The 17,192-nt window shown below is 43.1% G+C and overlaps 1 protein-coding gene across 18 annotated transcripts in view; it reads left to right on the plus strand.

Annotated features, from left to right (window-relative positions):
• The first annotated feature begins 1,970 nt into the window (after positions 1–1,970).
• The window catches only part of AFDN (afadin, adherens junction formation factor), a 195,571-nt gene continuing 180,349 nt past the window's right edge, over positions 1,971–17,192 (plus strand). For 12 of the 18 annotated variants that reach the window (XM_059715006.1, XM_059715048.1, XM_059714984.1 and 9 more), the window contains exon 1: positions 1,972–2,220. In XM_059715006.1, coding sequence (XP_059570989.1) covers positions 2,107–2,220 — 114 coding nt within the window. In that variant the 5' untranslated portion in view covers positions 1,972–2,106. Of the gene's footprint in view, positions 2,221–17,192 lie in introns of all 18 variants that reach the window. The other 6 variants (XM_019479784.2, XM_059714980.1, XM_059714969.1 and 3 more) reach the window with 2 other exon arrangements.

The following is a 17,192-nucleotide window of genomic DNA, read 5'->3' on the forward strand; positions in this document are numbered from 1 at the left end:
TTTCATCTCCTAAAATTTTCAAGGGCTTCCAGAAAGTCTTTCAAACTTTCCTAGCAATAGGTGCTTCACGGCGCTGTCCTAGAAATGTGGCATAGAGTCCCATAAGGGCTTTGTATCACACCTTTGCAATTCCAGAACAATTATAGATGTAGGGCAAGATGGTAACTGACCTAAACTGTTAAAAGCGTAGGCAGCCAGTACTGCCCCTCTGTTAAAGTGGTAAGGGTTTATGATTTGGCATGGATGAGACCCCTGAGTGATACACTCTCCTTCAAATAATCCAGCCAGTCAAAATGTCATCAGCAAGAAGAACTAATCCAAATTCTCCTAGCAAAGGAGGATAGATGATACTTTGAAACACTCTGTGGGTTACATTGACACAACACTTTTTGTTAGGACTTCTTGTGATGCACAATTCTAGAACAACCCTGAAAAGAGGTATGAAAACAGCCTTGGGTGTGGTCATTTGAGGCAAATCCTCTTTTCTATGGCAAAGCACATAACTCTGCAATGGCACAGGCGCAAAGGGAAGATTAGTTATTGCTGCTCCTTAAACCCTTTTTATTCTGGGGTGGGGAGAAAGAAACCCAAACAAACCACTGCTGGATTCTGAAACTGAATAAGGGAGGCAACCCTGACAGCCAGATCTATTGGACTCAGTACAGCAAAGAGCTATCCTGAAGAAACATATGCATATTGTACACTTAGAAACTGTAAAAACAGAGCACTTTTTGCTGCTCCTCAGGTTTAGCTGTGAGGATGTATATGTGCACCTGGGATCTGAAGGTGCATATTATGGATGTGGGACCTGAGCATGTATATATGGAAATGAGACCTGAGGGCGCATACTATGGATCTAGGATGTATGTTACAGATCTAGGAACTAAGGGTATATATATATGGATCTGGGAACTAAGGGTGTATATACGGATGTGGGATCTGAGGGTGCATATTATGAGTCTAGGACCTGAAAGTGTATATGGATATGGGATCTGAAGGCATATATATGAATGTGTGATCTAAGGATGTGTATTATGGATGTAGGATGCTTATTATGGATCTAGGACCCGAGGGTTTGTATATAGATCTGGGACCTGAGGGTGTGTATTGGTATCTGGGAACTGAGGGTATATATATGGATCTGAAACCTAAAGGTGCATATTATGGGTCTAGGACCTGAGAGTATGTGTACGGATATAGGATCTGAGGGTGTATATATGGCTGTGGGACCAGAGGATGCATACTATGGATCAAGAATGCATGTTATGGATCTAGGACCAGAGGATGTATATATGGATGTGGGACCTGTGGGTGCCTATTATGGATCTGGGGTGTAGGTTGTAGCTGTGTTGGTCTAAGGACATAGGCAGACACAGCTCTTTGGGTGAATGTGATCTCTTATTAGACCAACTCAAATAGCTGGAAAAATTCTTTGCCTGCTTTCAGGTATCAATACCCTTTGTCAGGCTGAGGAAGCACCATTTTATGGATCTGGGACCCGAAGGTGAGCATTATGCATCTGGGGCCTGAGAGGTGTACATGGCTCTGGACGCAGAGGGTGCCCGCGATGGCTCAGGGACCTGCAGCCGTACACACGGACGTGGGAGCAGGTCTGGCGCTGGCCTCGACCCCAACGCCGCACAGCGCACGGAAGACCTCCCCCACCTCCCCGGGCCCACCCACAACTCGCCCACTGGAGCGGGGCGGGTCCGAGGCTCCCCGTCAGCCCAGCAGGTGCACTGCAGCAGGGGTCGCCCGGGTAGGAGGCGACACCCCGCCCCGCCGCACCGCACCGCCACCTGCTCCGGCCACAGCAACGCCCGAGCGGCCATTGCGCGCGGAGGGGGCCTGGCCCCTCCCTCTGCTCCACGCACCGCCCCACGGCCCCTCCCCCACCCGGGGCGGGGCGGGCCCGGCGTTGCGCGCAGCGGGGCGGGGCGGGGCCGCGGCGGGCAGAGACGCGGCGGGAGCCGGGAGCAGGAGGCGTTGTCGTTGCAGCGGGGCTCGCTTCCTTCTCCGCCCTCGGCGCAGCCAGGCAAGGGGGCGGGGCTCGGCGCCCAGGACCCCGCTCCGGCTCGGCTCGGCGCGGCTCGGCGCTGCGGGAGGATGTCGGGCGGCGGCGGCGGCGGGCGCGAGGAGGAGCGGCGCAAGCTGGCGGACATCATCAACCACTGGAACGCCAACCGCCTCGACCTCTTCGAGATCAGCGCCCCCACCGAGGTCAGCCCAGGCCCCGGCCCGGTCGCGCCCCTCCCCCCCAGTGTGTGTCGGGGGGGCGGTTACGTGGCCGCCGTTAAACGGGCGCGGCGGTGGGGGTGGGGCCGCCTGTGATTGCCGGGAAGTGGCGGGGGCCGAGCGCGGAACAAAGGTCCGCGGGGGAGGGGGAGGGGAAGAGGAAGGGTCCGGGGGGGTCCGGCCGCCCTTTGCTCGGCCCAGGTGCGGCCCCGCGGCGGCGGGAGCGGGGCCCGGGCGGGGTGCGGCTGCCCGGCAGGTGAGCGGGAGGGTCCGGCCCCGCCGCCGCCGCACACCGATCGTGCTCCCTGGGTGCCACTTACTCCCCTGCCCTGCACAAAAGGCCGCCCTTGCCTGCCTCTTTTTCCCACCCCACCCCACCCCCTGGGTATAGGTTGTAGCCGCCGTGGTGTAAGGGCTCAGGCAGGCAAGGCTCTTGGGGTAAATCCCATATTAGACCCACTCAAACTGTTGGGGTTTTTAATAGAAGGGTTTCTCCGACTGTTGCAGTCTGTGTAATGAAAGATATGGGCTTGACGCAAAGAGCTGTGCCTACCTTTTAATTTTTATTATTGTTATTTTTTCCTTTCCCTGACAGTTAGACAGTCATTTTGTAGCCTGGCCCTCGATGCCAAGAGGGCGGCTGTGAATAGGTGTAGATCCACCTACAGACCGGTGTGTTTGCAGGATTTGGGGTTCGTAGGGTGCCTCTGTGTATTAACACGGACCCAAGCGTGATGGGGCTGTTTGAGAGCCAGGCTGGCTTTAGCGCTGTGAATTGTCCCCTTCGCCGGCTCACTTGAGAGCTGCTGGCCTTACAGGACCCTCCCACAGTTTCCCCTTGCGTGCTTTTTCCCTGAGCCTGATAGAAGGGCGCATGAGCCCAAAAGCATGCAGAAAAAGATATTTTCTTACAGTTTCTCAGTTGGTCTAATCAAAGGTATCGTTTTGGAGCCAAGAGGTTTTTGCATTTCTAGGAGGTAGAGCACGTCTTGGGCTAAAAACAGACAACTGGTGTGATTCAAATTTGAGCAGCCTTCTTTGAATGTGAGCACAGGAAACACCGGGCTTTAGGCATGGACAGACCCATTGTCCTGCATGAAGTCCCTGTCAGTTATTTGAACTAACACTTGGCCTCAGTCATGGCTAGTTCCAGTTAAGTGCCACTTAAGCCTCCTGTGTAAACCACTGTGTCATGTGGAGTCATGTCCCAGACCAGTCAGTGCTGCAGTAAACAGATTGTCTGTGTTTAGCCCTGCTGGTGCGCAAGTAATGTGTCTCTGCCATGGTGTGTGCAGGTGAAGAAGCAGTAAGTTGGTCTGGCTTTGTGGTTGGTATCACTTGTGCTGGGCTAAATTGAGTGCTCAGACATGGTTCTTGATCATCTTATCATTAGAGGTTCACTGCTATATCGGATCAGCACTGATAAAAGGAAAATTAATGTTATCTGCAGTCGGCTGTTTTTGTCTGGTGTAATTGATAATGTCACCAATAATTGCCGTTTGCATGCATGTAGGCATAGCATGCACATGGCCAGGAGTGCAGCCCAGCAGCTGGGAGAGCAGCATCTGTCCAGTAAGTCAGTGGTGGGCAGGGGGGAGCTGATCAAGGCCTTCATGGTGAGGGAGGGAGAACATGGGACAGGGCCAGGCGCTGCCTAGCCAGGGCAGTGAATGCGGGTGTGGGATGGAGCCATGGGTGGCTCATGGGGAGGGTGGACAGCTCCCCACAGCTGTGTACCCCCAGGGGGACATGTGTTCCCCAGATTTGTGCGCGGGATGGAGGTGGGCCAAACGCTACACTGCGCAGGGTGGAGGCTCAGGGGCGAGTGCTGCACTGCCCTCTTCCCAGCAGGGGGGCTTGGCCAGGGCTGTACTTGGGACAGGTGGTAGTGGCACTGGGAGGGGTGGCTACAGGGTTGGCTATAGCCACCCTAAAAATTCACCTTAGCTACCCCTCTCACTGTTGCCACTGCCCACCCTAAGCACATCCCTGGCCCAGCCCTCCCACCGGGAAGAGCCTGGCACAGCCCCTGGCCCCGAGTCCACAGTGGGCATCCTGCCTTCACCCCATGGACAAATCAGGGGGTGTGCATGCCCCCCATGCTTCCCCTGGGGATGTGTGCAGTGGTGTGGATCCATGCCCCCCTGGATGAGCTGTCAATGGATCCGTCTCCCTCCCAGGAGGGTCGCATTCACTGCCCTGGCTGGGCAGTGCCTGTCCCTGCCCCACTTCCTCCCTCACCGTGGGGGCCTCAGTCTGCCCCCCCACCCCATGGCCCTTCCCTCTACCTTGCCCCTTCACCCCACAGACTTACCAGCAGGGAGCTGCTCTTTAAGCTGCCAGGCACATATCAGCTATTGGATTGATATCGGCATCGGCTGATATTGCTGGTTAATCGGCCATTGGTATCGGCCAAAAAAATCTTTATCAGTCCACCCCTACTTAATGTCTCCCCACCCCCAACTGCTAAGGTGCAGGGGCAGGGATTGGCTTTTCTGTTCACACAGGACTTTAGAATCTGGAGGCTGCTTCCTAATAGTGTTTAGGCTTGGTTTAAGTGACCTGGCTTGTGTTTCTGTATGTGAAATAAAGAACTTGACTAGCATACTCAGTATTCGAGTCAATGGTGGATCATTGCATTTTTCAGAAACCAGTGAACTGTTAGAGTAACGTGACTTTACAGTTCTGAAGATTGATGTCCTACTTTCCCACAATAAACTTGATGCACACAGTTGAAAGAGATTCCTATGCTATCTGCTGGTGTGCCTCACTGTTTAGGAAGGACACTTTGGTTTGAAAGAAATATGCATTCTTTCATTTATTGGTACCTAACTGGAAGCTGATGGGTGGGAGTGTAGTGTTGTCTTTCTGCTTTGTAAGGCTGTGGGGTTTTTTCAAGGAGCCTAAAGATTTGATCACACAGAAACTTACAGTAAAACAAGAAAATACCTTTTAGTTCATGTTCTGGTCGTTTCAGAGCAAACCATTCTGTGTCTGGCCCAGGCCTAAAGAAGTTGGGTATCCAAACTTCATTGAGTGTCACTGGAGACCAGTTACTTCACTTGTGTTGGATTCTTTGTAAATTGCATCTACAGTGAGTGCTGTACTAAGCTGTTATGTAAGAAGAGAACACTATAGCAGGCATTCTTGAGTAGGCTAGTTCCTGTGCCCAAAGAAATTACTTAGGTGCTTGAGGTCAGGAAACATTAAATCTGTGAATCCCAGTTTTGCATAGGTAACTAACTCAGGACTGCAGGTAGGCACCCAAGTGGTGGGAGGGGGCAGGAGGAGGGAGAGAGTTTGAGATACACCTCGCCCTCTATTTTCTTTTACTGCTTTTTTTGAGTCCCATTTGTAGATGCCCAGCTGTCTTCCTTCATTGTATAGGGGGCTTAGGTGCCTAACCCATGTTTGTGAATTCCACTCCTGCAGCCAGGTGCTTAAAACTTAAGCCATACCAAAGTCCCTTTGCAGGACCAAATTCTTACGTTGTCAAGATTGATGCAAGGTATGGAAAGCACTTGAGTCATGAGTCTACAGAATTTTGCTTTGTGACACTGCAGTTTTTAATTTTTGTTCAAATAAGGCATAGCAAAAATTAGTAAAAATATTTTAGCCAGTTTACTAAGAAAAATATGTTTGTAAAGGGAGGATACTGTTATTAGCTAAGGCACAGCAGGTTGGTTGGGACATCTGGACTGAGTAATGTTTTTGTTAGGGTTTGGGGAAATGAACAAAGAACCAAAAATGTTCAAAACAATAATCTGCCAATCCTTGAAAGCTAACAGTTCTTGTACATTTTGCTTATTTATTAATCTATGCTGGATTTCTGTCTTGTCTATTTAGCATGTACATTTTTTTTAGGGCGGGAACCAAAATGTGTTGTTATAGCACCCCAGAGTCATGTTCTGAGCCTCACCAGATACTTTGGAAGCTACCTTCATGTTAGAAAGAAAAAATATCCGGCAAGCCAAATGAAAATAGACTGCATCAAATGTTTGTAGTTGAGAGAAGCCATTACAGTCAATTTGTTAAAAAATGTTCACTAAGACTTTTATAGTGAAAATACAGAAATCAAGTAATTCATTGTGCTTAAAACATGTAATTTTACATTTTTTGAGGGAGAACAGGAGAAGCAGTATGGTCTAGTTCAAGGGTGACTAACCTGCAGATACAGCAGAAAGCAGAGCATCAGATTAAGCAGGGGAATGGAGTGGCATTCAGAGAGGGTATGGGGCTTGCTTATAGCACTCTGGCCAGAAAGGTTGGCCCCTGCTAGCCTAGTTGACTGAGGGAGGCCTGGGTTAGGACTTCAGTGACTTAAGGAACATTTCCTGCCTCTGCTACTAGTCTGCTTGGGTAATCTTAGGCAAATTACTTCATTTTTTTAACATAATGGGGGGATAAGCATCCTTTCTTCTTGGTAGTATGAAAGGGGAAACGTGCTGCCTAAGAGTCAGGCATTATAGCCCATTTTACTTTTTTAAGTAACATCTTGAGTACAGATGTCAAAGTAAATGGCAAAATCACTTCTGTTTTCAGAGTATTCAATTCAGTTTCCTTATTCTGTATATCTCGCATTTTGACTTGCATCTATACTAGAAAAATATTTTTTTTAATTGTTGACAGGCCCTTGAGGTTGTGGTAATGAATCAGAGTATTTGTTTGTTTTAACTAGATTTTCAAAAGGAGGAGAAACATCCCTTGAAGCTTCTCTGTTTTGATTAACATGCACTTGAGAAGTAGAATAGTTCACAGAAACCACTCTTCTTGTTTTGTGTGAAGGTTAACATTTAAGGTCAAATAGTCTAATTATTAATCATGAAATGACCATCTCTGTTTAAAAGTGAACTTTTTAAAACCTTTTTTTAAGTTTAATTTAAGGCAGCTGTTAGTGTTTTGCCTAGAGGTATCAGACTGGTTTTGTGGAATCACAGTTTAGGCCCACTCTGAATGTTTTAGATCTTAATATTGATGAGTTTTGTTGATTTTAGATTTTAGACTTTCTTCTTCTGATGCATGCAAGTGGAAGTAGAAATTTGGTCAAGGCAATATGCTTGCAAATCCCTATTGTTACCTTTAATTTGAGTAACTTGAGTTCCATATATTTGTGCTCAAGAAAAAATGTTATGCAGTAGACAAAATGAGGTAGTGTTTGAAATTAGATGTAATTTTTCATATTTTATTTGTAGGTTTATTATTTGACCTGGTTTGATGGATAGGTGGAAAGCTATGAATATCAGTTATCTTATAAATTATGTGTGATGAGATAGCTGTGGGACTTTCAAAAGTACCTATTAAAATCAATGCGAGATAAGCACCTAGGTGTGTAGTAGAAGGTTTGAAAATTATTTGTGCAACTTTGGTCACATTAATACCTTTTAAAAACCTGGTTTATAAACTTTTTGAAGACTTTAAAAAATGCATGTAGCTCCGTGGGTGGTAGCATCAGTGAAAACTACAGTGTAGGCACTGAGCAGGGTGATGAAATAACTTGGGCCTTATCTGTGCTTTGTGTAGATCAGTGGTTCCCAACCCTGGGTCGTGACCCAAATGAAGGTTGTGGGGGCAATGCCACTAATGCCACACAGAAAAAACGAGCCACACCATGTGGTGGGAGCTCCCCTGTGCCCAGACTGCTGCCCCACTCTGCTCCCAGCAGTGGGGCATGGGGGGAAAAAAAAAGTTGGGAACCAGTGGAGTAGATGGCAGTTTCCACCAGTTCTACCCCCTAGAGGGGCTGTGTCAGTTCATTAGGAGCTTGAAGAAGTTTCAGGCTGTATTTATACTGAAATTTTAAAAAGATTTCCTAAAGCAGAATAAACAGGAAAAATTAATACTGTTTGCAGGAAATCTTTTAAAACTGAGACAATTTGGAAAGGTATTTTGTGGAATCTTGAACTGCTGTTACCTATGTTATTTACCTGTTCTTATGTGACTGGAACACTTCTCAGTGATTTCAGTCTAATGCCTTTCACCAGTACTGAAACTTAAAATCTTTTTTTTAAAAAAAGAAAAGAATAGTATTACTTCTCCAAATTGCTATTTAGTAATATGTAACTCAGTTACAGCTAAACTTGTGCAGTAGAATTAACTCATTTGGCTCATCTTTGATTCACAGTTTTGCCTTAAGATGCTGATACACAAGTCTTGTTTGGTTTCATTAAGGAGTACCTTACTTGAAGACCATTTTTTTTTTTTTTCATTAACTGGATAAAGTGGTTACTTTTGTTTACTGCTGAAAAGGGTAGTGCTCAACCTCTGACCCACAGTGCCATGTCATCTGGCCCCTGGGGCTCCCCACAGGTCTAGTAATTTGGCAGCTGGGGGTGTTGGCAGTGAATGTTGTTACTGCTCCCCTTCCACCAAATTTCCAGACCCTGTGGGATGGATGATGTGGCCTTGTGCACTGGATATGGGTGGCATATGGGGTCAGGGTGGTGGGTCCAGTTCGGCACACATGTGGCTGGGATTGGGGCAGGGCAGGAGAGTGATAACTATGTGCTGATCTGTCCCACTCATCTGGCCTGCAGCCCAGAAAGTTGGGCACCACTGGTCTAGGGAATCAGCATTATAAACATGAATTGAGGGCTTGACTGCAATAGTAAAGGCAACAGCAGCAGCGTGATGTTTCTTCCTTGTAAGAAGATGCCCTGTACTGTGCTCTAACTATTCCTTATGTAAATTACTTTTGGGGTTACTGACTAGTGCTGTAAATCCAGACAAATACGTGTTATAAGAATTCACCCTTGATTAGTAGATGTGTTAACCAGTATTAGGGAAAAGCATTATTTTTCAGTTGAGAAAGATGTGTCCTTTTTATGATAAAATAGACACAAACTTCTTATAGTTGAAGTAGGTTTAAACAGAAAGCACTTTATTTATGTATAACCATAGCTACTAAATGCATAGTTAGCAAAGTAACAGTTTTTGTGTGCTGCCTCAGTAGAAGAAACGGTATCTTTGTCCGAGTGAGCTATGAATGAAGATCATCTGAAACTTAGAATAAGTTCCAATGTAGTAATTGGGGAGACATGGCACGTTCTGTCTCAGCTTGTTTTAATTGTAGTAATGCAGATAAAGTATATATCTGAAGGGAAAATGTTCTGACATTTAACTTTGGGTCATCATTCTTTTTATTTAAAAAGATGATTTGGCTGTTATCTAAGGGAAGTCAGGTAGTGACTCACAAAACCCAGAGTGGTGTGTGAGAGATTCTAGTTTAGCCAGTGTGCCTTATTGCTGAAGGTGGTGTAGGAAGCTGCAGGATGAAGTAATAATTGAGTGACATGCTATGTCTGATTTGTCAGACATTTTAGATAGCTAGGAGGATAGTTCTGTTTTTCAGAACTTTAAAATGTATAATAAACTCAGTTGGAAGCCAGGCTTGAGCAGAACATTGTTCTGCCCAGTATGGCAAATATATATCGCACTCTGTATAGAGTGTAATATATAGCTTTGCCATATAGTACAATTGTGTAATACTCATTTCAGTAACCTAGAAATTCAGAAGTGTATGAGATTCTACTTTTACCTTGCAAACAGATGATTAGAGCTTAGTGACTTGCTATTGAATCTGTTACTTCAGATCCATTGATTTTTATATAGATGCCTCATTTTCCTCTTAATATCAATCAATCAAGTTTCCATTAACTTTTTGGATGAGTTTAAATTTTTAAGTTGCTAATTGGTGTATAAAACTTATAATTAAAAAAAAAAACCTTGAAAGAGTAATTCAGCAACTGAAGGTAAGGGGTCAAAATCATCAAAGTTCAGGAAAACATACATAACTAATATCACATTGAGACCCTACATGAGTTCATGTTGGAAACTGAAGTGGCAGTGGAAATGTTTTGGGGAAATCTTGTAAATTAGGTCTCAAAGGATTGAGAAGGCAACTTTGTAATAGTTTGGGGGAGGGGGGAAGAGACATGAAAATTACTATAATACATTTTTATAGTTCAAATAGCTTTTATAGTGCAAACTGCTACAAATTTCACACACTTGTATATGAGGCAATAAAACAATAAGATGAGGAGAGCTTGATATAAAACTCCCATTATGGTCAGTGAGAAATTTGCACAAAGATCAAAGGTAGAGTATTACTGTGGTTTGTTAACAAAGTTTAACATTATTCAACACCTTACTGTCTTGGATAGTATTGTTTACAGTGAAAACATTAGGACCTTCACTCTCTTTTTTCCCCCTTCTTTCCCAGTTGTCCTTTCCAGTTCTTGTTTCCTTCTGTGTCAGGTGCTTAGTCCAGGCTAGGGGGTTGCTGCTGCCTTAATTGTAGCAGCTGAGCCCCCCTGTGTAGTTGCACTCTTCTGACTGAAGGAATAACCCTAGGAAGTAGGAAAACACTGGCTCCCTAAATGGCAGAAGCTTTGCTAACAGAAACAGCCTTCTGCAAGCTGATCCACATTGTGGGTTTTGATGGCTGAAGTATACCGGCTATTGGATGTGATCTCCACACCCCTAGCTCGCATAACCGTGTAGGCAAAACATCATTAAGTTTTGTATGTAATGAAAGGGCCTTAGTCTCTTCTTCCTTATCATAAGAATGGAAATAAGAAAAAGGAGCAGGAATTAAGTTCACAAAGGAAAATGAAGTTTCTTATGTGCTAGAATAATCAGTAATTAAAAAATTAATGCTAACATGATATCATCATAGAGTTAACAGCACTCCAGGGTTGATTTGAGTTGACATCCCTCTGTCTTTGTATCTCTACATAGCAGGAAACAAGAAGACAGATCTGCACCAACTGTTATACTTGCATGTGAAAGATCTTCGCAAACGTGGGGACTGAAACCTTTTTAAACTAAAAAAAAATAATTAGATTTTGCTGAAAATGAATGTTTGCAGATCACATGCTGAGCAGTTGCATGTTGAACATTTGTGTACTAGGTAATTACATGCCCATGTAATATTAATTCCAGTTAGCACAAAAGTTTGAACATAGTTTAGCAGGATTTTCAGGCATCCATTTTGGGTCAAATCTTATTCAGTATTTTCATTTATAACTTGGTGAATGCAGTATAGGGTGCCATAATCAAATTTACTGTGAACAAGCTCAGAGGGATCACATATATTGGTGTAACATAATGTAAATGAAAATTAGACAATGACGTTTCTGTGGGAATTACTTGACTTGATAACTCAGGGCTAGATATCTGCCTCTTAGAAAGGGGAGTGGCTGTTTTTCATGTTTCTTCCAGTCCCTAAGATTGCAGGATAATTTGCTAGTTCGGTGAATTAATAATTATGTACTTCCACTTAGAGAGTTAGAAGCAATATCTCCCCCCCTTTTTTTTTTAAATTTTACATGTAGATGTCATGGCAGCACTTAGTGCAGTGGCTCTCAACCTTTTTTTGGACTTGAGGCACACCTCCATAACTTTTGTGAATTGAGTGGCCCCCAAATTCAAAAACTACTTTATATATTATGGTGCTGAATTCCTTGCAGAGGGGCTAGACAATATGGATTGGCCAGGAAGGGACAAGCTTGAGCCTGCCCTTACCTTCTTTTCTTTTCACACCTCTCATCTCTTTTTACCTCCCCTTAAAGGATCTGGTAGCACCCTGGTTGAGAATCATTGACCTAGTGGTAGGCACGGTGAAGAGACAAAACAAAATTGTCCTATCCCCAAACAGTTTACATCCTCAGATAAGAGACGCACAGAAAACCAGCAAGAGAGAATTGGTTATTATGAGACGGCTATAACCTGGATACCTGAATTGGTCTAGAGGCAAAAGGAATCAGAACTCATGGTAGAGATTATATCATTTTTTTGCAAAAATCTAGTTGGTCTCATAAAATTCTTTATCTGCAAACTTTCGGGCGCAGGCACCCTTATTTGGGCATAGGAGAAAAGAGTGTAAAAGTTCTCCTAAGTAGAACTGAAAGTTCACATTTCATGGGAGAGTTGAAGGTGGGGTAAAATCTCTTCTTTGGAACCATTCATTTTATATGCAGCTTAGGCTTCGAGAAAAGTTGGAATAGTGTGTACAGACTACTGTACAGACTTCCAACTTTTCTCTGAGCCTAATCTGCATATAAAATGAATGGTTCCAAACAGGAGATTTTATGCCACCTTCAACTCTGCCATGAAACATGAACTTTCACTTCTACTTAGGAGAACTTTTACAATCTTTTCTCCTATGCCCAAAGAAGGGTGCCTGTGCCCGAAAGCTTGCAGATAAAGAATTTTTTTTGTGTGTGCGCGCAAAAATCTAGTTGGTCAAATAAAAGATATTGCCTCTACCACAAAATCTGATTCCTTTTGGTTATCATGAGTGGCATGACTTAGCAGGCCAGTAGCCAGTCTGCTGACAATTTTATAGACATCTTGGCAATTCATTATCTCCCTTACAACTCTCCTTTAATTTATGGATGCTTATGGGATGCACTTTCTAAACAAAAGTGGTAGCATGTTAAGTTTCCAAATAAGAGATAGTCTGTTGTAACAAGTATGTGACAGAAGCTGGCATTATCAGCTGATGATAGAGGCAAAAGTCAAGCTCTGCATACTTATTGCTAGATGGTATGTAAAGAGCCTCTGAAGGGTCTTGCAAATGAAAACATTTAGCTTAGTGTTGATATAGTAGGGAAGATGGACTCAGTGGAAGAATGCAGAGGATAGTTACATGGTCAAAATGATGTGCAACAGGGTTCTGAATGGAAACCATAGGGAAGATTGTATTTGTCAAAGATCTAAAGATTTCCAGTGTTCACTCCTTGAAGAGGCTGAAGAAAACAAACCACCAGAACCACCCTTACTTCTCCTTTTGCATTCAAGGAAATAACTAGGTATGCTTATGATATACCTGAAAAGGATGATACGAACATTATACTAGAATATTAAAATAAAAAGGCTCATCCATGGCATTCACTCCATTTCTTGCTCTCTCCTTAAAAGAAAAAGAAAAAAAAGTCAAGTGCTTGAAAAATATTTTGAAAATGTAGGAGTTGGTGACTGATAAGAAACATGCATTGCACTGCTAGGAAGAAATGTGATATGCAAACTCTCCCCTTCATGCCTCTCATTTGAAACCACTAGGTTTAGCTGAACATTGGTTTTCAGCCCTTGGTGGCACGCCTTCCCCTGTTGTGCAGAACTCTCATCTTTGATGTTGGCTTTCTCTAAGTTATAGATACAGCTATATATTTTTCAGTTGTACAGTGACTGTGGGGAAAAGGAACTGCTTTTCATGCCCCCACAACAATTGGATGTGTTTGAGTCTTGTTTTGTGGCTAATGTTTGTCTTGCTCACAGTTAGCAGCAAAGTGAAATTTAATTATTGTTGATTTTGATATTGGGTAGGATATACGATTCTGACAACTTTATCAATATTGCTTCTGCTTTTCCAAATACTCCTTCTATCTTCTCAACTAACGTGCAGTAGTTCTGTTTCTTTGCCCAAAGCATGGGTGATTTTTATACAAACATTTTTGCAGCATTGAAGTTGAGCAAGCTATTCTGAAGTCAAGAAATGTAAAATTAAGGTTGATGTTCCGTTCCATTCCCTTCCCCCCCCCCCCCCGAATGTTTGTATTTCTAATCTAGTATTTTGGTGGTGTTTAGATAACTATAGTTGCCTGTTGATCTGACTGTGTAAGTCATATTTCCATGTCTCTTTTGAAACTATCAGCTGTCTGCTCCAGTGTATTCAATTCAAGCTTTTTGTCCTCCTCTTGGAGTCCCTGTACAATACTGCCACTATTTACTTGCCTGACCTTGTCTTTCATTACATAATCTTTCCTGCCCACTCTGTTCTAGTGATTGCAGCATAAGTACACTGTTTGTCTTGATTCACAACTCTGTGGGTTTTTCTTTGCCACTCCCTAATGTAGAATGACCTTGCTGAGTAATTTTGCCAGCCTACCATTTTTATTGTTTACATCCATCCTTAAAATCCATTTTTTTTTTAATCAGAATGCTACCATGAAAGGAGTTGACCAAGATGACTGACTTACTATTTGTAAGATCTTAATTTGGTTTGGAAGCTTTAGAGGATGGGTAAAAGGACTGCATTTTAATAGAACTACATTATTCATCATGAACTTCTGGAGGGTGACTATATAGACACAACATGTATTTTTGCAGTAGGAAAACAGTTTTAGTCATGGCATGATTTAACAGAGAATTGCTACAACTCAATGATTAAGGATTAAGGTTTTCCTTTCACTGATAATGGCAGGGTAGCATAGCTCTGGCAAAACTAAATTTTAAGTCCAAAACCAAGGGGTTTTCCTTTGGGCCCCCGCCTGGTGTGGCTAACTTCATGCTCATTTACTCCTCTCTTGGTGTGCTTACTTGACCTCCATAGTTCTTCTGCCTGTGTTTTACTCAGGAGCATCTTTTGCTCAGGTTCTCCCTCATGTTCCCTTTTAATGAGGAACCATGCTTCTAGGTCTATCCTAATTTTCATCACTTTCTCCCTGGAAAGGTCCATCTCATCAAGTTACTGCTTTCCCCATGTCTTTCTCTACTTAGCAGAAAAAAGCTCTTTTATTGTCCTGACCGCTTTTTCAGCAGGTGTTGATATAGGTTATAGTCACTTTACCTCTGGGAAGAGTAGCATTCAGAACTAAGTAATAAAAGAGCTGGGCCTAGTGCTGCGTCCTTAGACTCAACTTGTCATGTTATATTAAATGTGAATATGTACTGTCAGGAAGAGTAGGCAACTTTTGACAGAAATTTTAAACCACTCATCTCCTGAATTTTGTGTTTGCATGAATTTTTTAATTTGCAAAATCCAAGAAACCTGGTTAGTCTGAGTAGGTGAATAAAGATCATATATACTCTTTTTACGTAGATTAATAATAAAGCTTTCTCATCAGTTATTGTAACATAGCTTACCAGAACAGAGTTCCTAGTTACATTTTGTATTCTAGAATAGTTGCTGAACATACTTTTCTGTATTTATTCTTGCTGTTCATTTGCCACATGTAGGCAAAGGCCTGAATGGTTGCAGTATCGGAGTATAATTTTTCTATACTTGCAGGCCTATATTTGTTTTTTTGGGGTTCTTTAATTTATTTCATCATGCAGCTTACAATAAGTTGCTTCCAGAACTTTTAAGTTATACAACATACAATTTTAAAATATTCTAGCTCAGTGGTGTCAAACAGCCTGCAGGCTGAATCTGGCCCATGGAGCCCTATAATCCAGTCCTCACTTCTTCCTTGTTGACCCACATGCGGCATCAACTGGCCCTGTTTTGCCCACAGTGCTTGCTGGAACTAGGTTCTGGGCTGGCCCAGGCAGGTGCCACATGTGCTGGATCAAGCATATGGGCAGACAGTTCAAAAGTGGGCCTGATCTGGCCTGTGGATTGGCCCCATGTCATCCCCTTCTATGGGGTCACGTGAGTTTGGCATTCCTGTTCTAGTGGCTTGTTTTTAGGATTTGCCTTTACAGTATGTGGTGGATAAAATCCTGATCTGCTTTTTAGTGAGAACCTCTTCATAGTGGAACAAATAACTACCAACATATTTACATTTGTTAACACTTACTTAGTTAACTGTGTTGTCCTTGGCAGGTCTGGTGAGCTGGTGAGCTATACTTTTAACCACTTAATGGACTGTCCTGTGTATTTATTGTAGCATTAGACATGATCCTAATTTTTGCGGATTGGAGATTTGTTTACCCCTTAATACTTTAAATTGACTGCAGTTTTTAGGATGGTAAACCCAACAATAGTACCCTTCATGCTGTGTTGCACATTTTGAAAAACTGGCTTCTCAATGGAAACTAATTTGAAGTATGTAATTGTGGAATGAGTATGTGATTTAAAGCGGTAAATCAAGTGTGGCCTTTATGAAGGCTTCTCAGGATTTCTGTATTACAAGTTTGATATTGTAAGAGGTATTTCATTTTTTTTCAGCAGCTGTCGTGATAGGTGGCAGAGCAATTTGTAGCAGTATAGCAATATCAGTACTATAGATAGTTTATATATGCTATAGGTGTAATGCACTGTTTCCGAAAAATAAAATATACTACAGAACATTACTTCCACAAACGAAAAAAGAAAACTAAAATAATTAAGCTTTAAGTGAAGCAAAATATGCTACAGTATTATAATCATGGACTTCTGAAGTTTTAAAAACCTAGTAAAAATCATGTTCCTATAAAAAATCTGCTTTAAACGTTTAATCTTCTACTCGCCAGCTCTTCTTGATCTTTCTTGTATAACTGTTTGACTCTGCATGAACACTTATTCTGGGAAAAATGTCTACACAGGGACTGACATTAGTATAATTACACAGGTTTGATGAGGAAATTTCATGTAGACAAACCTGTAACCTTTTTAATAAGGTGAAAAATACGTATTGCCACTCCACACCCAAAGGTAGTGTCCTTCCTATGCCTAAGTTTGCAAGTTAAAGAAAGAAAGAAATCTTTATCTCAAACACTGCAAGAAGAAAAACAAGACCCCAGAAATGTGGTTTAACAGGGATGCAGTTTTATTCAGTAAATAATTTGGGATCTATCCAGTAGTAACTCATATACAGTAAGACATCCTTCCATTGAAACCTGTTTCTTCTGCTGAACAGTTGCAGTTAGTCCATGTCATGTTCCAGTTGGTCTTAAGCACCTTTGTTGCCACAGTACTGCCATCCGTCTGCATGAGGACAAAGAGACATGGCTGTCTCCTTGTTGACCACGCTTGGAGAGCCTTGGTTTCATACTCTGCATCTTCTATACAGATATGCATTTTTGTGCTGCAGCGCTCCAGAGATCTGGTGCATTAGAGCAGACTTGATTAATCAAGTCGGCTTTGCATGTGAGCTGACGCACACTGCACTGCGTTGCATGCAGTTGTAGAAGTGGTGAAATGCATGTTGGCGCGCAGAAAATGGTGGTGATGCACTTTTGAACTAAACGCCTTCAATGTGTTTTAGTTCAAAAGCATGCTGCCACCATTTTCTCAGTGCTGACACATTTTGCCA

The sequence above is a fragment of the Alligator mississippiensis genome, chromosome 1, assembly GCF_030867095.1.
Source record: "Alligator mississippiensis isolate rAllMis1 chromosome 1, rAllMis1, whole genome shotgun sequence".
Lineage (NCBI taxonomy): Eukaryota > Metazoa > Chordata > Crocodylia > Alligatoridae > Alligator > Alligator mississippiensis.